This window comes from Mesocricetus auratus, unplaced genomic scaffold (genome assembly GCF_017639785.1).
Source record: "Mesocricetus auratus isolate SY011 unplaced genomic scaffold, BCM_Maur_2.0 Super-Scaffold_100676, whole genome shotgun sequence".
Taxonomy (NCBI): Eukaryota; Metazoa; Chordata; class Mammalia; order Rodentia; family Cricetidae; genus Mesocricetus; species Mesocricetus auratus.
Genome location: NW_024429266.1, coordinates 149,660,918 through 149,686,416, shown reverse-complemented (window position 1 = coordinate 149,686,416; position 25,499 = coordinate 149,660,918). Strand labels below are relative to the sequence as shown.

The 25,499-nt window shown below is 48.3% G+C and overlaps 1 protein-coding gene and 1 long non-coding RNA gene across 2 annotated transcripts in view; one reads left to right on the top strand and one right to left on the bottom strand.

The window, feature by feature from the left end:
• The window catches only part of Rab7a (RAB7A, member RAS oncogene family), a 53,173-nt gene extending 45,477 nt beyond the window's left edge, over positions 1–7,696 (top strand). The window contains exons 4-6 of the mRNA XM_040738923.1: positions 697–915; positions 1,600–1,728; positions 6,269–7,696. Coding sequence (XP_040594857.1) covers positions 697–915; positions 1,600–1,728; positions 6,269–6,364 — 444 coding nt within the window. The 3' untranslated portion in view covers positions 6,365–7,696. The remainder of the gene's footprint in view (positions 1–696; positions 916–1,599; positions 1,729–6,268) is intronic.
• LOC121137084 lies at positions 298–18,851 on the bottom strand. Its single transcript, XR_005874306.1, has 2 exons — positions 17,385–18,851; positions 298–5,436 (listed from the first exon to the last, which is right to left on the bottom strand). It is a non-coding gene; the product is annotated as an uncharacterized LOC121137084 (long non-coding RNA).
• Between the last annotated feature and the right edge of the window lie 6,648 nt (positions 18,852–25,499).

Sequence of the window (25,499 nt, the reverse complement as noted above, 5' to 3'; positions counted from 1 at the left end):
GCTAAGGTAGATTTAGAAACTTGCCAGGAATAATGCCTCAATTTTCCTCTTTCCTCCTCCTTTCTCCTCCTCTTCCTCTTTCTACTCTTTTTTATTTTTTTAAGTTCCATATACCATTTGCACCTAAGTGAAACATGGCCATGTAGGACAGTAACTGTGCTGAACAGTTGCTAGCTTCTACTCTGTTGTTCTTGTATCTCCAGATCTTTTAGTAAGGGTTTTTAATTAATTTTGCTTTCGTATTAAACTAAGAACAAATACCACTTTGACATTGTTCAAAATCCATTGATAGAAATATTCATTTTAGTCAGTAATGTTTTATTTCTACTACCCTTAGGAAAGCTGGTGGTAATACATACTTGTAATGTCAACACCAAGGAAGCTGAGGCAGAAGAATTGCAAGTTCAGTGCCTGTGTGGCTACATAGAACACTTACATAAAGCACAATAATCAAGCCCTTAGGAAGTTCCCAGAATACATAAGTGTTGAGGCTGTACCTTCTTCATGTTCTGTGTACATACCTGGGAGAAGATAGAGGAGGCTCATGTCTCTTCCCCCTGTACATGCGTGTGTACCTGCATACACACACACACACACACACACAGAGAGAGAGAGAGAGGGAGAGAGAGAGAGAGAGAGAGAGAGAAGAGAGAGAAGAGAGAACCTCCTAAAGACTAGGTGTTTTGCTTCTTGCAGATCTGGGACACAGCTGGTCAAGAACGGTTCCAGTCTCTTGGTGTGGCCTTCTACAGAGGTGCAGATTGCTGTGTTCTGGTGTTTGATGTGACTGCCCCTAACACATTCAAAACCCTTGACAGCTGGAGAGACGAGTTTCTTATCCAGGCCAGCCCCCGGGATCCTGAGAACTTTCCTTTTGTTGTGTTGGGAAACAAGATTGACCTTGAAAACAGACAAGTAAGTGCTAACATAACACTTACCATCACAGGTCCTCTGGTACCTTGGAGTTTGGAGGGCTCTCTTCCAGGTTCAGAATAATCTGGGAAGGTGCTAGTGGGAGTGCTTGTCACTGGGTTGACCCTAGCCAACTTTGATGTGGGGCTGTCTTGTTTTCAGGACCTCGGTTCCCTCTCTGTACCTTAAAGGAAGGAATTGGTTTTCTCACTTCAGGATGGAAGAATGCTGTGGGCCTTGAGTCATGTTGGCTCAGCTGTGATTCTACACAGCATTTCTGTTGGAACATGGTTTTGTTAATTTTAGCTCAGCTTATTTCTGACTATCTCTTTCCCTTTCCAGATTTTGTCTGTTTCTTGGCTGGGGCAGGGGAAGGAGAGCTCTAAGGGGTGAGCGCTGCAAAACCTGTGCCACTTGCCATTTCTTCAGGTGGCCCAAGATGAGCAAGTGGAAAGGGTTATACCAGAGATGGGCGTGGAGCCACTTTCCACCTCCTGGGATTGGCTCTTGACCTGTGGCACACTGCTAAGGGCCATAAGGTCTGACTGGACAGCAGAGTGACCAGACCTCCAGGTTTATAGGCCACACTCATCCTCATTCCCAGATCTGTTCTCACTTGTGTACTTGTGCTGGAGAGGACTGAGTCATTGTCCACTGTTCACGTCACTAATGTCCTCCTTCCTGTAGGTGGCCACAAAGAGGGCACAGGCTTGGTGCTACAGCAAAAACAACATTCCCTACTTTGAGACCAGTGCCAAGGAAGCCATCAATGTGGAGCAGGCCTTCCAGACAATTGCTCGGAATGCCCTTAAACAGGTGGGTCCAGGGCTCTGCAGCTGCAGGGCGCCCTCTGGTGATGCCTGTGTTCTTTCCTAGATGCCTTTCTTCCCAAGCTGCAGCTGGAAAAACCAGGGTACTTCTCTGGATGGGTAGGTCACAGCATACTCTGCCTCAGTCCTTTGGAGATCCACGGCTTTGTTAGTCGTGTAGAAGACACAGGGCAGACCTGGGGTATGGCTGGGTGATAGAACACTTACCTAAGATACAGAGCCTTCCAGGGCAGCCTGGTCCTTGAATGAGTTCCATAGTAAGACCTTGGGGGAACAAAACAGACACCCTGGTGAAGGAGGTGTGGGCTTGTTTGCTCCTGGACTTTGAAGATATCAGGCCACCTGAGGCCTCTTGCTTAGCAATGCTTCTAGTTAATGAGATGAACTTGAATCAGATCCCAGCTGCCATCATGTCTGAGCTTCTGCCCTTTGCCTCAAGACACAAGGCCATCGCTGAAGGGTGATCATGGTCCTCTGACTCAATCTCAAACCATGAGGTGACACTTTCCTGAGAGTAGTTATGTACATACACAAGTAAGAAATATAAGCAAACTATGTCAGGGAACTCAGAGCTTTCAACTACTCTCCTCTATGAGAAGGTACCATGTGCCAAGGCAGTGTAGAGGCTAGGCCTCTGATGTAGACCCGTAATTCCAACTATTGCAGGAAGCTGAGACAGGATGGCAAATTCAAGGCTAGCTAGGACAACATAGTAGTGCTGGAAGTGTAGCCAATCTAGAGAGGATCCTGGGACTTGTCACAGTATGGGTTTTTTTTTTTTTAATGTGGGCCATGGAAAATTAAAGCAGGCTACAAGGTGTCATCATGCACAATATAGAAAACAGTATGTGTCTGCAGGGACACGTGAGGTAGGTGGTAGCTTGAAAGTCAAGGCAGGTTCTCCCACCTCTAAGAAGCTGGGTTGATAATGCACTGGTTCTCAGCAGGACAGAACTACTGGCTGTGTGGGTGACAGAGACTTGGAATGAATTGTTCCAGAGGTAGGAGTCCTGGCTTAGAGGGGCAATGCAAAAGTGCTTCATGACAGTGGTGGTAGGCCTACCCAGGCAGTTCATCCAAATGCTGAGAAAGCGCCCTCCCAACATGCTCTCTTCACCCTCCAGTCTACCCTCCATGGATTTTTCTTAGCATGTATGTATGTATCCATGTGAAAATTCAAACCCATGGAATTGTCTCCTATTTCTGTTGTGTTGACTGGCACCCGTCAGGCTTCCTCCACCCGGCTGTTCCTCTTTCTGTGAGATGACCCCTAGAGGCTCTGTTAGACTGAGCTGCTGTTAGGATGAGGCTGGGTGGTTCACCCAGGGAAGCTCCCCAGCTGTAAGTGGTGCCACAACTCTTAACTGCTGTCTTCATAGCACTGTCCCTTTGAGCCTCTCCTCCTAGGCTGGCTACTGGTGGTCTGATGTCTGTCAGCTTAGCAGCTACATATGAAACTATTGACATTTTCATCATTGTCTGCCACCCCATGGCCCCTCTGTCAGTGCCCCACCCGTAGTTTTAAATTGAATCTCTATCAGTAAGACTCAGAAGTCAAAGGCTGGGGTGAAAACCTGCTAGCTCAGAGAGGTTGAGTAGCAGCTAGCTGACCTTCCTTTTGGGCTGGATACACCCCAAAAACACATCTCTTCCCTTATCCCAGAACCAAGAGAACTCAAATCAGTAAGTCACTGGCTCTGCCCTAATTCAAAGTATAACTTTATTGAACAGTCTCAGGAGTGTCAAGTATCAAAATATCCCACAACAATGATATTCTCTTTGAATGGCCAGCACAGAATCTTGGCTGACCCCTTGTGCATTCTCATGAGATTTGTTGTGCTTTTTAATATTTCATCTTGTCTTTCCTGGAACCTAGGTCTCCTTTTGAATTCTCCAGACGAGGATACCTGGGGATTTTTACTTCCCTGACTCACTAAGGGTCCTTACACCAATGTGTGGTCCTTTCAGAAGTGGTCCTCGAGAGTATGCCCAGAGTGACCTTATCAACTCTTGGGGAGTAGATACTACCTCTGCCTACCTTCCAACTTCCTTTAATCTCCTCTCCAGCTCTTGTTTTTGATAGCCTTTGGCCCTAGGGGAAAAGGCTCTTAGCTGCTGTGGTGGTGCTTGCTTGACATTTCAGCACTTAGGGAGCTGAGGTAAGGGAGTGGAGGATGGAAAGGTCTAGGACTGCACAGAAAACAGAAGAGACCAGATGTGGTAGAACATGCTATCTTCCCAGCGTTTGGGAAGCGGAGGCAGGAGGATCAGGAGTTTAAGGCCAGCTTCAGCAACAATGCAAATTTGAGGCTACCCTGGGATGTAGACAACCTTGTGTCTAACAAGAAAAAGTCATCTTTCTGTCAGATACATTTTAAAGGCCTGGGTATAACTCAGCTTTGGTCCTTTCCCTTCCGAGAACCCACATTCCCAGCAGGAGTGAGTGTGGGAAGTAGCTGTTGTTCCCTTGAAGTGTGACCAGTGCTCTTCTTCCAGAATTCCTGACTGTCTTGGCCATGCCTGGGTTCCTTTACCTCAGTGGTTCTCAACCATCTTAATGCTACAACCCTTTATTCAACTCCTCATGTTGTGGTGACCCTAACCATAAAAATATTTCATTGCTGTTTCATGAATTGTAAATATCTGATGCCCGACTCCAAAAGGGATCCCAGCTCCCAGCCCACAAGTTGAGAACCACAGCTTTACCTGGACCATCTTTATTTCACTATCTTTAGTGTATAGTTTTGCCTACCTGTAACTACCTTCCAACTAGAGAAACTTGTTGAGATTTTTGTGGGAATTGTATTATCTACTTGGGTGGGCCATAACAAAATACCATAGATTGGGCAGCTTATGCATATGACATTTTATTTTGTTGTCACAATTTTAGAGTCTGGGGCCAAGGTGCTGACTCACTGGGTTTGAGATTCTCCTGTCATGTAGATGGCTGTCTTCTTGGCTGTGTCCAAACAGGGCTGCTTTGCTAAGAGAGCAAGTGTGATAAACCCTGTGGGCTGTCTCAGTAGCAACAGCTCTGAGCTCTGGAGCTCGAGCTCAGTGGGTATAGAGGGCTCTCCTGGTGTTCATGAGACCCTGGGATCTAGCTTCAGTATGACATAAACCTGCATGGTAATACATGCCTTGTAATCCCAGCACCGGGTAGAGGCAGGAGGATCTAGGAGTTCAAGTTCTGATACATAGTGAGTTCAATGCCAGCCTGAGATACATATGAGGAGACCCCATCTGAAAAAGAAACACAAAAGTCCTGTGAAATCAGATGCCATAGATAACCGTGTCTAATCTGTGTACTCCAGGCATAGGCACACTGGAGGTTAGGGCTTCCGCATATACACTTTGGGCTGATACCAGTTCTGTCCAAGGCTGTTATTCATGCTCCGCTTTTTGTGTTAAATGTACATATCAGTACTGACAGGAGTATGATTTATAAATTTATTGTTGCCTATAATAACCAAAGTCAAAACAACACAAATGTTCACTGGCTGATGAGTGTCCAAGCAAAAGGTGGTTCATCTACTGCAGATGGATGCCATTCAGCCACAGGAGCAGTGGAGTGAAGCAAGGCTCTAGCACAGAGGCTGAAATGAAGCCTGTGTCAACAAGCGGGGTATGGTATGCTTGCTTGCTCTCCTTGTAGAAGCAGGAAGATTGCCCACAAATCCAGGGCCAGGCTAAGCTACAGAGGAAGATAGGGAAAGCCCTATGTATAGCAACAGAAAGGAGACAGGTCTAGGGTGAAGCATGGCTCATAGGCAGAGTGCCTCCTTAACGTATATGAAGCCCTGGCTTCCACTCCTACATTTGTAAAGATGGCTGCTAAGTGGCACAGAGTTTCTTTTGGGGTGATGAGTGTTCAGAACTGATGGGATGGTGGCCCAGCTTTGTAAGTACACTAAGAATACTATGTTACACACTTGATATGTTAGACCCTAGTAAAGCTCCTACTGTGTTCACCATGTATTCACAGATATTTCACATTTTTGTAACTTAATGAATAAAATAAAAACAGTACTGCTTAGGAAACTTTCCTTCTTGGATACAGTGCTAAGGGGTAAGCCCCAAGGCTTGGTGTGTGGGCGCTCGGTTCAAGTGTCAGTCCAGGAAGTGACTGGAGCCCATCTTAGCTGCTCAGGCAGCACAGGTGATGACATTAACCACCACTCTGCCCCTCAGGCCACAACATGTGGGAAACGAGCCTTGGGAAGAAGGACTGCTCCTGGACAATAGTCCAGAGAACTCAGTGGGACGTGGTAGCATGGGGAGCAGGGCTGAGCTGACGGGTGAGGACTGGCAGTGCTGGGGCCACAGAAAGCACTGGAGCTGGGTGTGCACCCTGTGCTCAGTCAGCCTCAGGATGCTGCTGTGGAGATGGCTCCTGCTGACCAAACCTCCTTAGTCTGCCACTCTTCTGTGTGCAGGCAGAGGGCAAGTCTGTCCCTAGGCCAAGCTGAAGACTGGAATGTCCCTGTGTCCCAGGTCATCACCCTCTCTCTCTTTCCTCTGACCAGGAAACAGAAGTGGAGCTGTACAATGAATTCCCTGAACCCATCAAACTGGACAAGAATGACCGGGTGAAGGCCTCTGCAGAGAGCTGCAGTTGTTGAAGGGGCAGTGAGCACAGAGCACAGAGTCCTTCACAGACCAAGAACACACGTAGGCCTTCAATATGCGTCCCTCCTCCTCTAAACAGAACAGAACGTGATCTCTCACATCCAGCTGCCAAAAGAAACACACCAGTTATCCACCACATGTGCGTGTACGCACACACACACACACCACACCACACCACACACCACACACCACACACACACACACACACACACACACACACACAGCAAGCAAACTCTAGCCTGTGCCTGACAGGCTCTTGGGGCAGTTACCCACCATGAGCTCTGTGTATGGCATATGGCAGAGACCCTGGGTGCTCTGGGGTGCAGTGGGCATGGAACGCTTACTCTTTTTGTTCACTGGACAGTGAGAGAACTGTTCACAGTTCATCTGTGTCTAAGTATCTGATTTTTTTTTAACGGTCTTGTGGTCTTTTACCCCTACCCCTCCTTGAAGGTCCTGTGGGAAGGCTGGTGCCCCCCCCTCCATTCTGAACAGGCTGTTTTGTATGTATCTGTTAATGCTTGTTACTTTTAACTAATCAGATCTTTTTACAGTATCCATTTATTATGTAATGCTTCTTAGAAAAGAATCTTATAGTACATGTTAATATATGCAACCAATTAAAATGTATAAATTAGTGTAAGGAATTCCTGGATTGTGTGTTTAAGTCCTCTAATGCAGGCGTGCAAGGTGGAGGGTTGAACCCTGTCTGGATTACAAGAGTGTTAGAGACTCAAATTTGAAAGTCCAGCTAGCAGCAGTATTCTGTACAGTAGACACAAGAATTATGTACGCCTTTTATCAAAGACTTACGAGCCAAAAAGCTTTTCATCTCTCCAGAGGGATAACTGAACTAGACAATTCGCTTCTGTGTCTAAATTTTCCAAAAGGTTGATTTGCATAATACAGTAGTGTGTACAATGGATAAATTGCTGTTATTTCAAAGATTAAATTCTCATTTTTCCCTTTTCTGTTTTTTTCCTTGTGTTCAACACTTTACTATGCCCTTTAGATCAATATCCTACTCTAAGAGGAAAGGAGACCCCACCTGACCTGTCCTGGTGACTCTACCTTTGTTCTAGAAGGCGCTCCTTTCAGGGCTGTGGTACCTGTAGGTAGCAGACCCCTCCTTTCCCCACTTCACCCAGGCGTGGCCCAGCACTAACTCACCCACCTCTTGGGTTGTGTCCCCTCCCGAGGTCCTGCCCTGCATCATGGCTTGCTTCCCGGAGCACTTCCCCTCCAGAAGTCTACATTCTAGGGTGTAGGCCGAGTTCTTCTGTAAAGAGACGAACGTGATGCCAATAAAACTTAACAGGAACAAAGAACAGCTGCCCTGTCTTTTTTTTTCCTTGCAGACTTTGGCTGTGTGCGGATATTCTGTGTTCATTGGACCTCTTGGTACTTAGAGGCAGGGTTGCCGTCAGCCTAACCCAAGAATAGCTGCCCTAGTGGGGATCTTTTTCTTAATCACAGTATTGGGAAAGATGGGACATGAAATGCTGGTGACCTTGGGCCATTTGTTGCTTTCAGATATAGCCTGACCCTAGAGTGGGGGTGGGGGTTCTGTCTGTGTCAGACAAGCAGATGGACTCTGGCACCAAATCACAGTTATCACTTTCCACAGATTTTTCTCTTCTGGTGGTGGTAAACCTGTAACCTAGCATACATAAACCCTGTGCTAAGCCTGAAAGGCTGCCCCCTAGTGTCCACTTTAATCAGTAGTGATTCTTAGTGTGTCCACTGAGGTTTTATTGACCTCCTCACCAGAATCTTCACGCTCCTGTTGCTCTCCTTCCTTCTCCTGCCCCTTGGCACAGACCTCATTGTTAAAAATTACATTTTTCTGGGCATTGTGATGTACTTGTAGATGAAACAGAAGGAGACTGAGGCAGGAGGATCTCTTGAGCATTTAGGGTCAGTCCTCCGTCAGAAATCTAGCCACACTCGATCTGATAAAACCATTTCCCCAAGACAGATTTGACAATATACCAGTGAGGAGGCTAGGGCAAGAGGAAGGGGAGTTGGGGGCTAGCCTGGGCTACGTAGTTTTGTGAAACCTGTCTCAAAAAAATTCAAATACAAGGCTGGAGGAGGGGAGGTGGTACATGTTTTTAATCTCTAGAGGTAGAGGTAGGTGGTGTTCTGGGACAGCCTGGGTGTCTCAAAAAAAAAATCAAATACATTCTCCTACATACAGCCAGCTTTGTACCCTCCTTTTAAACCCCTGGAATACTTCACTGACACATTCCTGAGTTTCTAGTAGTGAAGAAATGCCCACCTCAGCCAAATTCTGGGCTTAGGGTTTGACTTGGAGACTCACACTTGCCTGGTGAGGCCCTGGATCACACAGAAACACCCACCACTAGCAACAACTATGAGTGCTGTTTCCTATAACCTGGTTTGTGAGTATGGCCTCTGCCAAGTAGGATATGCTGAGGGCTGGAAGGTTACTGGGGAGTCTGTTCCCTCCTTCCTTTAGGGGGCTCACTGTCCCTTCACATTGCCTCTGTGCACCACTCTAGCAGAACTGAACTGCCTTAGTTTACAGGATTCAGAATGTTCTCGTTGCTAGGCCATACCACTGACATGCCATACCACTGACGGAGCACCACATCACCTGGAGTTTGTTTACTTCGTAGGGTTCAGTTACAGCTAACTGTTTCTCCTGTAGAAAGGAGAACTTCAGGCAAGGGCTTGGCGCCCTATCATGGCAGCGTTTTTCTCAGTTAAAAAATGTTAGAAACAGCCGGGCGTTGGTGGCGCACACCTTTAATCCCAGCACTCGGGAGGCAGAGGCAGGAGGATCTCTGTGAGTTCAAGGCCAGCCTGGTCTACAGAGGGAGTTCCAGGACAGGCTCTAAAACAACACAGAGAAGCCCTATCTCAAAAAAACCAAAAGAAATAAAAAATAAATTGTTAGATACATGGGGGCTGGAGAGATGGCTCAGAGTTTAAGAGCACTGACTGCTCTTCCAGAGGTTCTGAGTTCAATTCCCAGCAACCACATGGTCGCTCACAACCATCTACAATTCAGTCTGGTGCCCTCTTCTGGTAGTAGGCAGAACACTGTATGTAATAAAAAAAATTGTTAGAAACAGTGTAAACAACTCATATGGGTCTAAGCCTAATATGCAGAGAATATGATGCCCTTAAACCAGCGGTTTCAACCTCTGGCTCTCAAACACCAGGAAACACATTCCCAATGATCTTAGGAACCGCCCAACCATAAATTTATTTTCATCACTATTTCATAACTGTGATTTTGCTACTGAGAGTTGTCTCAGTGCCTAAGACCACCAGACATGTTTTCAAATGGTTGCAACCTAGAGGTTGAGAACCACTGCCTTAAACTGTTTAGCTATACTTTCCTGCTGGGTGTTCAAGGCCATACATGTGACCATAATCATGTTTTTTGTTTGTTTCACTGTTGAGGTCATTTGCATATTTGGTCCTCAGGGGTCACAGACTTGAGAACCGTTGGCTCCTCTAGACTCCTTGTACCAGATTTTCCATCAGTGTGACAAGTCAAAGGCTTTGCTTGACCTGGGCTTTGCTTGGAAACATGGAGCACATTTTTCTTCTGTATTGACGGTCTGCTTTGTAGACTGGACACTGGGTAGAGCTCACCATGTGGGGTATCCATGGCCCTGAACAAAAGAATAAGAGACTCCCCACAGCTAACATTTGAGAGATGCCTTACAGTCCCCCAAAACCTAATTGACTTTGGAGAGAAAAATGGAAAGATTCTGCCGTCTCATCCCTCTGACCACCTTAGCATAGCCTCTGAATGTGGTTATTGAACACCCAGAAGGTATCTGCTTCTGTAACAACTGTGTAATATTAGATAACTCTTGTGTGAAATCCAAGCACTTAAACTTTAATTACATACATACATTTTTGTTCTTTAAGACAGTTCTTGTAACTATTACAGAGAATAGACCAGTAGCCATTGATTTAAGCCAAGGTCTGACATCAGTATATTGAACTCTGACCTACATACCTTATATAACTTGCTCAGGCTCTTGTCACTAGCCATCTTAATGGAACATAACATCAATACCTCCTTAATAAAAGTTGTACCCAAACTGCATACATAATAAATTATCATTACCTGTATACATGCTGGTAAACTATGGGGCTTGGTAAGGTCCTACGTAAACCTTAGAACACAGGACAGTCTTCATACAGTACATGGATGGAGTGGTCTCCTGTAACTGCTTTTGGTTTTGAATGGATATTATATAGCAGAGACATAGCTTTATTATTTGCGAAATAAATAATAGTCAGAGGCCTTTACTCTGGTTATTTTGCTGTCCTTTCTTCCTGTCACAGTGTCAGGGCCAGACTGACTTAGGAAAGGGAGTACTGGAAGACATTTTGAGGCAAAACATGGTGGGTGGGAGGGCCAAATCCCACCTCCAGAGCCAGTTCTCAGTGAGCCCAAACAGCACGTGACAACTTAATGTATACACAAAAGCATTTGTCCCTCTCTAACACTGAACTCAGTGGTTTGCACTGAACAGGAAATACCTTGTTGAGTCCAGGGACGATTGGCTGGAACTTGAGTACCTGTCCTCCTTATTTTGTCCAGATGGGTCTTACCTACTGGGTTATGTGGTCTAACCTGAAGCTTTGGCTAGACTTGGGGTGACAAGTGATTGGAAGTCTATAATACCCTCTACTGTGTACACTGCTAAGAACGCTCTGTGGATGTGTGTGGGTCCCAGAGAATATTGGGGTCATGCCTCCTAACCAGGAAAGAGACAGGGTTGTTTGAGTTCCTGGGGATTTAATTGTGCCACATGTTTGAGGGACAGCTGAATGTACCTTTCTTGGAACCAGACAGTTCTATCTGCAAGGAGATAGAGGGGGACAGAGAAGTCTTGAATCAGAGTGGCCTTCTTGCTTCCATGATTCCTCAGTCCACCCGGATGAACTTGTCAAATCTGTAAGCAGCAAGCAACTAATGAGGTCTAGTCTGGTCCCTCCAGACTAAACTAGGGTTTCTACACCCTATCCATGGCTAAGTCCCCCACTGTCTGCCCATGTCCTCCTTTAATAGACCACACAAGCCCTGAGAGGAATCAGGAGGGCCATTTGCATATGTGACTGGTGCTGCTCCCCTCCAGCCTCACGTGATTGGTCAGAGAATTAGAGACACAGCCAGATTTGGAATAGAGAAAGGTAGGAGCTCCTCAGCCTATTGGTATACTAGGGGAAGCCCAGGAGCCAATGCAAAGTCATTTGCACAAATCCCAGAGAAACAAATAGAAAAAAATACACACCCTCCTAATTCCAAGAGGGAAGAACCCGGGAACAACACAATAAGAGCTCAGTATCCGGTGTCTGGACCCACACATCATCCGACCAGTGCTTCTCCGGCTCTGCCTTCTGCAGCACACAGCTCATCTCGGACTCAGGCCAGCTGCGGCTGTTCTTAGTGGTCATCACAGCCCTGGTATTTCCTGCAGCTCTTTGCCACTAAGCCAGTGCCATTTGAGAGACTCTTAACACATTACCAAGTCTGGCTGACAGCGTGGTCCCTCTGACCTAGGTTAGCCTCGATTGTCAGGTCCTGTCTATATTAGGCCCACATTGAGGGGCCATATGTTGCGTACTGATGTCTTCAGGACTGGGCATTAAAGAAGAGACATAAGATCATATCAGGAGGGCAGGGTCAGTCAATACTCAATGCGCCCAGTTTATTGATGCGTCATCTTGAGTAACCATCCAAAGGTGGGGCAATGGCAGAAGACATCTATTATCATGTATAAAGGGCAGAGAGCAATTACTTCCCTTAATCCTAAAGACACTCTGTGGCTGCCTTCAGTCACTCCATACCAGCATGTATCACTAGCCTTCAGATTTAAACTCTCCTGGGCCTAGGTCAGTTGTTATTTAGATAAAAGCTATTCACCACAAAGGCCAGGACATCCTACAGCCATTAGCTGATCTCTTAAAGACAATAGATGTCTGACCAGGAACCATGGAGCACATGAATGGCCCTGAGAATCTTTAAGGGACTCTAAAACTTCCCTCTGAACCTTCATAAACCAAGCCTACCAGCCCATTACAAGCCTGTGCTATTATAGTCCCATCTAGTCCTCAGATAATTGCTAGACTACTTGTGTCCTGTCTCAGACCAGTGTCATCCAACTAAAACAGGTTTCATTCAGCTCACTGTTCCTTTCAGCCTTGACCAGCAAGGCTCCAGACACATGCTGGTCTGTCATTTGCCAACTAGCCTGCCCACTATCCAACAGTGGCTCTTAATATCCACCTCTCCTCTTGGATCTCTCTGCACAGCCATCAGGACAAGCACTCAAGGTCGCAACAAGTAGCACCTGTAACAGTGTCCTTACAGATAAGGCAACTCTTTAATGGCCTAAAGTCACCCCTAGTTGGGTAGGGATATCTAATTGGGAGCAATATCTTCTGTCCTGCAGAAGCCCCTGTGATAGTGACCATGCCATGGCCAGGCTGGAGGAGGTAGTGTCTGAAGTGGAATTAGATGTTACACACCACCCTTAACCATGGGAGGCCAGACCTAGGAGAATCATCTATCCCAGGTACTCAGAACATGCCACTCTGCCTTCAGAGGCCTCAAATTTAACCCCTTGTTTGCTAGACTCTACAGCAGCAAGGGCTCTCTGCTATACCTGGCGAAACTCTGTTGCTTCTGGGGGCTCTCCTGAAGGTCTTTATATTGACAACTCTCAGCAGAAATTGTGAAGTACTTAAATGACACGGGAACTATCCTCCAAAGCTTCCCTCAGTAAGAAACCAGTCTGATCTCTGAACCCATGCAGAGTCTGCGTACAGTGGTGATTTAACCAGTGTGCAGAAAAGTATCAGCAATTCCCTTCTTAGGCCCATGATCAAGAGATCCCAGTGGGTAAGGACACAGTCTGGGGAGCCTTTGCTGATGACTCCCCATCTGTAAGACATATAAGATATACGGGATCCCAGACTGATGCCTGAGAGGCCAACCGGGGACTGATCCAGACTCCATGAATGTAGTCTCAGTGAAGAGGCCACAGAAATCACTGGGATCTTGGGTAGTAGATCAGTGTTTACCATGGTTTATGAATGATCTTTGGGAGCCCATTCCAAATAGAGGATGCTCTCTCAGCCTGGACACATGGGGAAGGGCCTAGGTCCTGCCCTGGATGAAATGACAGACTCTAGAGATCCCCCCAAGAAGGGCCTCCCTGGGGAATGATGTGGGAATTGGGTGGGGGGCTGAGGGGCTGGTGGAGGGACAAGGGAGGAGGGGTGGGAGAGGGAGCTGGGATTGACATGTGAAGCATTCATGTTTCTAATTTAAATAAAAATATTACAAAAAAAAAAAGATATACGGGAACATCGTCCAGATCCCTGTCTCCTCTGCAGGGCGTCCTCTGGGGTGGGTGCCTGTATCTTCTCTTCCTCTTTGGCTTCCATGAAAGAAGGGCAAGTCTGTTCAGAATCTTTGCTGAGTATGACCTTTTATGTGCCCCTTGGCCTTAATGAATCTCTTGTCTTATAAGACCCAACATTCAAGAGGAACTCTGGAGTAAATGTACTTCTCAAGTTTGTAAGCAAGCGCAAATACCCAGAGGAAATAACTTTTCACAGGTACCTGGTTTAGAGAATGGGCAATGTCCTTTTTTGTTTATGTCACAGCGGTTGGAAAGTAAAGATGACAGCATAGATGTCATGAAGAAGCAAAAAACAGGCAGCAAGGAAGAAGAGACAATGTGGCTGGGGGTATGGACAGACAGACAGGCATCAAGAGCCAGCAGAGCCTTTACCTCCAGCCTCCTTCCCAAGCAAGCTGATCCCTTTGCTTATTAGCTGATACTGGCATCTGGAAAACTGATGTGAATGAAGGGTCCTTTCTCTTTTCCCCATGGACTGACTGTTCCAAGTGCTGGGGACAGGAGCCGGGGACTCAGGTGTGTTCATAAAGCCTTCTCCCACTGAGCCCCACAGCTGGTGCCTGCTGCGAAGCCACCAGAGAGCTCTTCACTCATAGACGGCTACAAAGGAGGCTTGGGGTAGAGGAAGGGATGTATGTGGAGGGGTGATGGGGGAAGTCCTTCTGTGTATATGTTGTCCTATTGGTTGATGAATAAAGCACTGTTGGTCGCCGGGCGTTGGTGGCGCACGCCTTTAATCCCAGCACTCGGGAGGCAGAGGCAGGCGGATCTCTGTGAGTTCGAGACCAGCCTGGTCTACAGAGGGAGTTCCAGGACAACCTCCAAAGCAATATAGAGAAACCCTGTCTCGAAAAACAAAACAAAACAAAAAAAATCTTTAAAAGTTCTTTTTTTTTCCACAAGACTTCCAACTTATATATCTAATACAATTAACTTTCTGACAGTATTAAGGATATCAAGCATGCTTATCTGTCAAGAGCCAGGTAGGCAGATAAGATCTTGAGAAAAGGAGGACACCTCATGTCTCAGAGGGGAGATGTGACTTGTGAAGCGTCCGGTCCGGCTAAACTCAAGATGTGGAGAAGAGTGAATGGAGTAAGGGGCTGTGTGAGACAGGAGGCTGAAGCTCTTACTGCCAACGCCCAGTGACGAGGGATCGCCTTTTTCTGGGGCCTTTTTGAGAATATAAAGCACCCAGGCATTTTCTCCATCAGAAGCTAATTCTGGTGGGTTGATACCTAAATATTAATTGCTACTCCTGTAATAAATGATAAAGGCTCTCAGCAATTTGTCATCCTGACGCTGTTCCTGCCACCAAAGTTCCTGTCTCAGAGTTCACATATGGTTCACTCATACCTCTTTTGAGAGTTACAGGGAAGACCAAGGCTAAGACTCTGGTAGACACATAGGTTCCAGACAGACAACCCTTCAGCACTGCCAGCACCCATGGGTGACTCCCAACAAGAAGATGGAACTTTCCCTGCTAGCTCTATCAGCAGCCTCCGAGTTCCAGGCATGCCCTACCTGTAACTCAGAGCAATGCTGGTGTCTACGTAGGAAGACAGCTGCAGCTTTTGCCAGCATACTACTAGGAGCAAGAGGCAGCTGAGCAAGTCTTCCCACAGCTGCCTATCCCCAGGTGCCTGTGCCTACCTAGTCAAAGCTCACAGGAGGGCCCAAGAGGGCATGGGGTGAGGTAGCAATCTGGCAGAGGAGTGAGCCTCTCCCTGAACCTTCCCCAGGTATACTGAGTGGGGAGCCTGCCCTCTCTGCCCCTTCCTCCTTGGGAAAACCATCTATTCTTTGGTGTCCATTTCTTGAGGTCCAGTTCGCTCAGCCTCTTGGTTTAGGAATGGCAGCCTAAGTGTCTACCTTGGTTCTCAAGGGAGCAATCTCCTTCCAGTCAAAAAAGATCAGATCACCTCACTCCATCAGAGCCGGAGCCCTAATGGAGTGGGAACTTACTGGGGTTTCACCATGCTATCTGAGCTTGGAGTGTCCCCTTGCTCAGAAGGGGCCTTGGAGTACTGGATGCATTACAGCCAACTCAACCGTCTTTGAGATTTTCAGTCAAGTATATAATACATCTTGTCGGTCCTTCTCAAATCCTGGTGAACCCTCAAGAAATATAACCAGAGAAGGCAGGCGTCTAGAAAGTTGCTGAGTTCCTTCTCATAGAAACAAAACATTGAACTGGTAAAGACTGGATAGGCCCTGAGAAAAGAAAAGTAACAACTTTAAACACTCCTAAGGGAGCAGTTTGGGATTTTCTAGGCCCCGTCCATCCTGTCTAGATGCCCTCTGACCTGGGAACAGTAAACCTGCCTGAGTGCTGGGTCACAGCTTGTAACCACTGAACTGTCTTCTGTTTTGTCTTCATCTAAGGGATTTGTTTTGAAACAAGGCCTTAACCTCCTAAGTATTAGGATGGCAGGCATGTGCTATCAGACTGAGCGAGGATCAGTGTGGGTTTGGTTTTTTTTTTTAAGTATGACTGCACCTGCTGCCCTTCCAGAGGCTCAGTGTTTCCAGTACCCACCTGGCTGTTCACAACTGCCCTAACTCCAGCTGCACGCAGGCTGGTGCCCTCTCTCTCCTCCCTCCTCTCTCTCTCTCCTCTCTCTCTCTCTCTCTCTCTCTCTCTCTCTCTCTCTCTCTCTCTCTCTCTCTCTCTCTCTCTCTCTCTCTCTCTCACACACACACACACACACACACACACACACACACACTACTCGAGCAGGTCATGTAGCCTGGGTCCACACTGAGCTTCACACAGCAGTAGAGCCTTTGCTCCCTCCAGCTCTAACCCTCAGGAAGTGCTTTGGTTCGCTTCTATTCTCTCCCAGCCAGAGAGTCTGAGCAGCCCTAAGAAGGATTTGACCTGGTCTGTGTGTTTTGCTTTGTTTTTTGGTTTTCTTGGTGTTTTATCATTTTTTTCTGGGACAAAAATTGACTAGAAATACAATATTCCAGACTAGAGTTGTGAGTGCGGCTGCTATGTGTCCCAGGCAAGTGTTGGAACCACTGGTCGCAGTGTCCCTGACACCACAGGGACCAGTGGTCTGGATTTGAGATAATGAGTCATAGATGCTGGAAGATACAGGAATGGGCCTCCATCCTGTAGTCACTGGAGAAGCCAGCTCCTCCAGGTGGTCTCAGGTGGCTGGTACCCCGGGGGTCTTCTTGCAGGTCAGCCAAACCAAAGACGCTGCAACCCTGTGGGACTCTGGACAATTACAGGCCTGTACAGAGGGTCTTACACCCTCAGCCTCTCTGACACTCGTAGGCATGGTCCAGTCTGGGGGAGAAGGTAAGCAGAGGTCTGTGCAGTGTTTTCGGTTTTCTAGGCAAAGAGTAAAAGGAGGCACCTACAAGCACCGGATGTGTGGGAGGGGAGCAGTCCCCAACGCAATGGCCTCAGGTTACCTGGAATACGGCCCAAGGGGGAACCTCTGGGCCCTCTCTGGCTTATGCTAGGCAGCCATTCACCAGATCATACAGAGGAGGGTGGGGCTGCAAAAAATACTAGTGCAGGTCTGAGCAGGCAACAAACATTCCAACCCCCAACCCCCTCCCTAGTCCTACTGACCGCTTCTCTGGAGAAGGGTCTGTGAGCAGACATGGTGGGGTAGCGCAGTAAGTGGCTGCTGCACAGTCCTCACTGGAGGCCTCCAGAGGCCGCCTAGTTACTGGTGGGTGGGGGAAGTGTGGGTATCCATGGAGATGGGGTGAAGAGGGGGGTTGGGCGCTTCGCTCCCAACGTTTCCCCAACCGCCAACTGCAGAGCTTCTAAGGCAGTCTGGCACCAGTGCCGCTGCTTCCCGCAGCAGGGCCAGAGAGCTGGGGAGGAGGCTTGCCCCTTCTTAAGAGCTGGGCCCTCTGCAGGTCAGGACAAACTTAGAAACAAGCCCTTCCTTCGTCCCTGCTAGCCTAGGCTGGGCCTTGTGGGTCGCCTGACACACCCCTGGCGGCACCTAGGGCAGGTACCCAGCACCAGGGCCAAGGCCCTTCCTAGCTCACTTAAACGAACGCTTGTGAGCATGTTATAGAGGACTTGGTTACACAGACTGACTGATAGGACCAGAAGAGACTAGCTAGCACAGAAACGCACAAAACTTGAAGTGCCCTGAAGGAAAGACATGCAAAAGTCACTGAAATGGGGTTGGGCAACCCTACTTCAGATGGGGTGTTTGGAGAGGGCCTTTCTGCGGAGGGGCAGGGTATGGCGAAGTTTGGGGACACTAGTGCAAAGCGGAAACAACACAGGGCCCCCAGGTAGAAATGGGAGTTCAAGGAAAACGGGGGTGGGGGAGTGGCTGACACCTCGCTCCAGAGACTTCGGATTTCATCCCAAGAGGGGCAGGACCTATAGACGCTTAAGGAAAAATAAAAAGCCCAGGGCCTCTCTATTTGGATGGGGCAAGGGCAGAAACTCATCGGATCAATGCCTCTGTGAATCAAGCCACTCCCAGCAGTCTGATTCTCTCCCTGCCTTTCTTCCCAAGTGAGGGTGGAGGGGCTCTCTACATAGCCCTGGCTATCCTGGAACTCACTATGTAGACCAGGCTGGCCACCTCCTGCCTCTGCCTCCCCTGTGCTAGACTAAAGGCGTGTGCCATCATGCCCGGCTCGCAGAAGTCTGATTCTTCAGGTTTTGTCATTCATGCCTACAAAAGTGCCCAAAGTCTTCGCCCATGTTGCTGGTTCTGGCCCAGGCCAGCCAGAAATGAAAGAAGTCCCCGCCCAGAACCCACAGTCGTTGCTTTGCTGCAGCAGCCAATGCTGCTGGTGGATGGGGGGGAGTGGTCGGGGAGCTGGAAGATGAGTCTGTTGCAAGTGAACTAGAGATGAGGACAAGGTCCCAGTGCAGCTTAGACCAGGAGAGGAAATGCAGGCACTAGGAGAGCCTATCCGAGTCACAGTACCCAAAATGGTATTGTTTTTGCTGCAGGTGCAGCTTCGCGATGTAACACAATGAAACACAAAACTTCAACAAACCCACATGGAGTTTACTGGGACAGGGAGCAAAGGGAGGGGCAGGTGTTGGCCAATTAGGAACAGAGATGGAAGGGAGAAGGGAAGAGGAAAGAGGTAAAGAGACAGACAGAGGGAGGGAGGACAGGAAAGAAGAGGGAGACAGAAAAAGTCGGGTCTGCCCTAGAGGAACAGCACTAAAGAGGAGAGCGGGAGAGAGTGGAAAGGGAGGAGCAGGAAAAGAGAGGTTAGAAAGACCGTTAAGTGGGTGGGGTCTTTCTCTTAAAGGGTCCTTTGCACCTCCATGGAACCCTGGGCTGACCAGGGTACTGCCTGAGTGCAGTCCAGGTGATAGAGGTAGGCCAGCATAATGCCTGAATCCTTATAACAGTCACTGGCTTTCTGTGCTCTGCTGATCACGTGTCGTTAGCTATAGCACGGCAATGATGCCATTAGAAAGCAACGAAATCAAGAACACCTTTTTATTTGAGGCTTGGGTGGGGAGGCAGGACTGATTTTGTGTGTGTGTGTGCAACATTTGTGAAAAGCATATCCTTGTACTGCCTACTCACTACTTACTATACCGTTATCCCAGACAAGAACTTTGGCCCTTGCTTCCAGATGAATAGTTAACACTGCTCTGAAACTACAAGCCTCGTGCTCAGTGACAGCATGACCCAGAGATAGGAGAACTCCCGCCTCTTGGCTGTGTATGCTGTGCTCTGTCCTTGTCACTTTCTGGGACTGTCTAAGGGACTAGGTCACCACACAGCTAGATCATGGCTCTGGCTAGTGCTGGTGGTGGTGGGGAATATATATCCTTTCCTGAACTTTAAAGCTCGCGTAAATCTACTTTGAAAACTTCTATGGGGGGGGGGCAAGTTACTGATTTGGTAAAGTTTTTCTTTTTTTGGTGGCAGCATGAAACCAAGGCCCTCAAGACTACTAGGCAAGTGCTCCCCGCTGAGTCGGTTCCGTTCCCTTTAAGTAAAGAGAATGTATAGTACAGTTTTTAGAGTAAAAAGTATGGGTTACAGAACTGAAATTTTCTTTATCCAGGTCAGGGCCTGAAACTTCTTGGGTAGGGGTAGGGGAGGGAGGAGGGAAGACACACAAAATTCAAAAGTTTTGTGGAATGAACGTTTTCCACCAAATATGCTTTATTCCTTATGCAGCCCTCACTGAAGAATGGACAGAAATGGCTGGGTTTTATTGGGCAATTTTTACATAGGAGTTGACCTTACATAGAAAAGACCCAGAGTCTAGAATTGTCAGAAAAATTTGTTTCTTCTGTTATGTCAATAATGATAAGCTGGAGCCTTCTGAACCTTTCACAGTGTGGGCAGTACACAGGTGTTGGGGCCAGTATGTTCCTTAACCAACAAATAGCATGCCCAACCCCCCACTTCTCCACCCCCACCAGGCTTCCTGAGGCAAGACAGTTGATGGGACTGTTGCACATATGTGGAGCCCCCTTGGGACACCTAAGGGTTGTCTTTGAGCCAGAGACCCAGGAAGCTGAGTGAACCTCTTCTGTAACCCCTGTCCAACCCTGCAACCTCTCATCCCTCATGAGGTGACCTACCGAATGCCTCTATGTGACCCCTGCAAGGGTGAGGGCCAGGATCTGGCAATCTGCTTGGACTGTATCCCAGATCCGCCTCCCAGGCCCACCTTCTCTGCTGGAGCTCAGCTTTTTCATGTACGATGGAGGCTGGGACAAGGTGCAGGCGTGCTAAGGGCCCTGGCTACCTCTCCATGACACTAGGAGAACAAAGGATGGTTTCTCTCTGATGCTTCCCAGCAGTGCTAGGAGGGGCGGGCTTGGTGAGGTTTGCTTTGCTTTTTAATCTTTCATAAGTATAAGTCCAAGACAGAAGATAGAATGGCATTTCTAGATTCCTATCACTCAGTGTTGTAAAGGCCAAGTCTCTGTGACTGGGGAATGGATACTGCAGTCAATTAAAGATAATTTAGCCAGAAAAAGCTTAAATGAAAAGGAATCAGGATGACCTGTTGAGGAATAGCAAAGAAGGGGCATGTGGCCAGGAGATAAAGTCCAAACGGAGAGCAGGGAGCAGGATCCGGAGCACTGGCCTTTAGGCAGAGGTCAGTGTCGACGACTCAGTACAGTCAGATCCCGCTGAGCACCCACGTCTGGGATGGCAGCGAAGAAGCAATGGAGGAGCCCAGCAGCTGCTGACTGGCTCCTGAGTGGGGGAGCTCAGGACCCCCAAGATCTAGTGGGACAAGAGCTCTCTGTATTAAAGGGAGTGTCTATGTCCCTCACAGAGCCTCAGTTAGCTAGGCTCTGAGGTGAGGTCCCATCACCAGCCCTGTCAGGTGGCATAGACCTCATAAAGCTCTTGGACCTAGGTCCCCTGTGGAGATGATGACACGAAAGATTCAGAGACACTCAAAAATCTGTTCTTGGCTTTGAATCGCCTCTCATTCATTCAACAAATATTTATTGAGGGCCTACTATGTGCCGGGCAGTGTAGTAGTGAGCTACAGAGTCTTCCTCTAGCTAATGACAGGATCCTAGAAAGTGGTGTGCAAGTGAGCAGCGGCTTACATGGACCCAACAGCAAAGATTTGCTATCTATCACTAGCCAGTCTCTCAAGCTTTAGTCCCCTCTCCCGGCTATCTGATGCTGTTCTCAGGAACCCCTGCCAGGGCCTGCCCTGCTGTCCTAGGTGGAAGTTTTTGTCTCCTTCCCTCAAGAGAGGTCCGTGGTCCAGCAAGATGGGAACCTAGCTGACAGGTCTTGCTTGTTTCATTCTGATACCTAGGCCCTTCCACAGTGGCCTCTCAGCCCATCCCAGCTCCTTAGGGGCCACCACTTCTTCAGGGACAAAAACAAGGTGTGATTGGAGGGGGATGAGGGGTCCATTGGGAGAGTCCACCAAGACTGGAAACTGGCACCAGGTAAAGAGGGACCCTTGTCCTGGGAGCAACTGGAGCAAGGCTCTGATGGGAAGGCTGGAGGCTTCCAGCTCTGGCACTGAGCACAGATCATCTAGGATGAAGCCTAGCAATAGGTCTTTATTAGCACACCCCTGGTCAACCCTTTTTGAGCCAAAAATATAGGAAACAATAATTCCTAACTAAAGACAGGGCAGGTGGCAGGGCCCAGGGCAGACAGCAGGGACAGCAAGAGGCAAGAAGCAGAAGCTTCCAGTGAGAACAGAAAACAGGAAATGAAATAGCATCGGGGTTGAGCAGAGCTGCTCTCTAAGTTGGTCTTCCCCAGAGCCGAGGAGGATAGCAAACGGTGGTGCTGTGCCAGCACAGTAACAAGACGGAGAGAGAGGCATCAAGACTGACGTGTGTATGTCACTCCGCAAAGAAACCTGGGAAGTCTACCTGGCCATGCTAAAGAAAAGCCCACAGTATACAAGTGCGGAAGGCAGTTGCTATGTCGGTAACATAAAGGATCAGAAGTGTGTGGTGACAGCCTCAGGAGTGCCCTTTTCTTTCTTAATAAACTGCCTCTGTTTCTATCACTATCTCACACTCTCGACACATGGCTGAGGTGTCCATTAGCATACGGAAGCAGACTCTGGCCCCTCCCCCATCATCAGGCAGTACTTGTGGCTCTTCCCAGCACTTCTCACCCTGCGCCTCCCCTAGATGGCTCCCTCCCAGGGGCGTGGCTTCTGTGCTCCTCCTCTGCCCCCACCCCTAGTCATTTTGGCTACAGTCGCCTCGAGGTCTCTGGGCCCTGGCTGTCCCTCTCGGTGGGTGGCTCTTCTCTAGCCTCCTCTCCTCTCGTAGCCCAGTTTAGTCTGCCAGCCATGCTCGGCGTGGACTCTTCCCCTCTGCCTGCTTTCTCCCTCCCTTATATCTACAATACAAATCTCCATGCTTTAGGAATAGTCGTGTCATCCTCCTCTTATTTTTTCATTCATCTGGTGCTGAAACCTAGGAGTGGCATAAACGAGCTCCCTTCCAGGAACCGAGCTGCTAATCTGACTTTCCTAAGTGTTGTAGGGGTTATTTGTTTCTGCTGGCTGCTGTCTCCCACCAAATTTGATTCCAAATTCTAGAGTCCACTTCTTCAGCCACTAACCCCCCCCATCTGTTCTAACCATTTGTCCCTCCCTCTCTACTCTGTAAGCCCAGTTCACAGGTGCCCTCCAAACAGATCTGTGCACATTACAACACCAGAAACTAAAATGGGGCTCAAGGCACACAAAGAAAACGAGAAGGTGATGAAAAAGGAATCTGAGACCTGGCCTAGGTAGTGGTGTGCTGATGTCCAGGACATGGAGCACAGCAAAAGAGGGCCTCCATGTCCATCCTCAAACCTCTGCATGACCCAGCACAGCTTCTGCAGGAGGGCAGACGGGGGTGGAGCACCCTAGAAAGAGAACTCTACACCTAGGCTGCAAGGGTCTCAAAGTGAAGCCCTGACTGCTGGCTCAGTCCTTTCCACTGGGGCCTCTTTAGGACATGTTTTCTCAGAAAATCAAAGCCTTCTGCGAGGTCCCAGGACTGTCTGCAACTGGGGGTTCCCAGGCTCCATTGACCAGCAAGGCCCCCCTGGTAGCTCATTGCCTAAACTGGAAGGTGAAGACAAAAGGTGTCCCAGCCCAATAAAAACACCTCATCCTGGCTTCATAATACTCATTTGCATCTTAAATCACCTTCCCCACCATCCTAGGGGCTAAGACTTTTCCTTTGTGCTCCCTGCCAGGTCTAAAGCCACTTGATTTTCCTGACCTGGGACTTCAGAACACCACATGCCCTCTCACCATTTGCCAGGCTCTGTCAGGTATCTGGCTGCAGGCCTGTTAGAATCCAAACCAGACTGCTGCTCAGACATCATACCTGCAGCAGCTCCCACATACTGATGGGAATCCCCCTGAGGGCACGGCCTATGAATCTTTAGCTAGCAGACTGCCAAGTGCCCAGACATTCACTTGGAGAATTAGTTGTGGCTACTGTGGTCACACACCCCCAACCTCTCCCCCTTCCCTGCTGCTCACTGCAAAATGAGAGAGCCTGGCTTCAGGCTGTGAAACCCCATCCATCCTTCAGAAGATGCCTGACTCTGATTGCAGACTTGACCTCTCCTTGGACAGACAGTCATGCTGCTGTCTGTCCATCTATGGCATTAATAACTCTTATAATGAACTCCTGACCCTCACAATGCATCTCATTGTCATCCTTGAACCCCACTATTAGAGACCTTTCGGTTGTAGGGAACAGGTGCCCCCGCCACTCAGCCAAAGTTGTGGCATCTTAATCCTGGTCGTTCTTCCCGAGTCTGTGTGTGCTGCTTCAGTCAGGCTGCACTTTGGTTCCTGTCAATCACTGAAGCTACTTTTTCTACATGAAAATGAGAGTGGTCCTCAAGCTGTTAGGACCAGGGCTGGGCCTTAGCAGCCCAGGAAGTCCTGCCACCAGTCCTCAACAGGTCTATCAAACAAGATGTAGAGAAAAAAGATTTAGTGGCCATACAGGGAACAGGAACAAATAAAGAGGTCCAGGACACCCCAACACTATCATCCCTCTCATCTTCTCCAGCATGGAGGTCAGACAAGTTGTCAGAATCCTGTGAAATCTCGTTCCAGAAAATCAGCTTCCCCTCGGCCCTCAGCCTTCTCCTTGCCTGAACAGGAGATACTTGGGAACATTCCAGTGTATTGGAAAATGTTGAGAGCCAGCAACAGGGGCCCATAAATAGTTCTCAACCTGTGGGCCCCACCCCCTGTAGGATTTAATGATTATTTTTCAGGGATTGCCTAAGACCATTGGAAAACACAGATATTTACATCACAAAATTACAGTTATGAAGTAACAACGAAACTAATTTTATGACTGGGGGTCACCACAAAGTGGTCTTGGGGGGGGGGGAAACCACTGCTGTAGACCGGCTTCCTTCTTGCTATGATAGTGCTATTAGGTTTCAGATGGGGAGCTAATTAATCAGGGTGTGTCCCCTACAGCAGCCTCTTCAGCTGCTGTGAAGGAATAGCAAGCTCTCTACAAAAGCCCATGTATCTGTGGACCTCTGATACACTCAGATGCCCTGTTTCCAAGAGAATGGCAGGCACACTAATTATTCCCTGAAGGAAGTTTACAGACCTCAGACTGCCGGACTATGTGCTATGAGTATAATGAGCTCCACCCAATTAGACAGTCATCCTTCCAACTTTCCTTACAGCTGTGGAGTCCAACATTCCTTCCCTGGAGTGCAAGCTGGTGATGTGCCTACCCAACTGTGAGGAAGAAAACCTCCCTTTCTTCCGAAACCACTAAGAAGGGACTCCCACTCCGCCTCAAGGGCCTGAGTTCTCTGCTCAGAGCCCTCACCATGCTCTTTCCATGGTGTTAATATCCAAATAAATTCCCTCCCCCAAATGGCAATCTGACTCAGTGCCTCCCTTAAACCCAGTCCTCCAGAACTTTCAGTCACAAGAATGCCAGAGAGAAGGGTCACTTACTCAGAGGCCACCTGACTGATGCGGGAGGTGCTGCAGTCATAGCTCGGTTCTGAAGAGCTCACAGCAGGAGAAATACCAGGTCCTGGGACTGCTGTCAAGCCTGCCAACCTGAGTCTGATCCCTAGGACATACATACATGGCGGAAGGAAAGACCTGGCTCTCGCCTGCTGTCCTTACACCCTTCCCACCCCACTAAATATAATTAAAAAATTTTTTTTGGTTTTTCGAGACAGGGTTTCTCTGTGGCTTTGGAGGCTGTCCTGGAACTCGCTCTGTA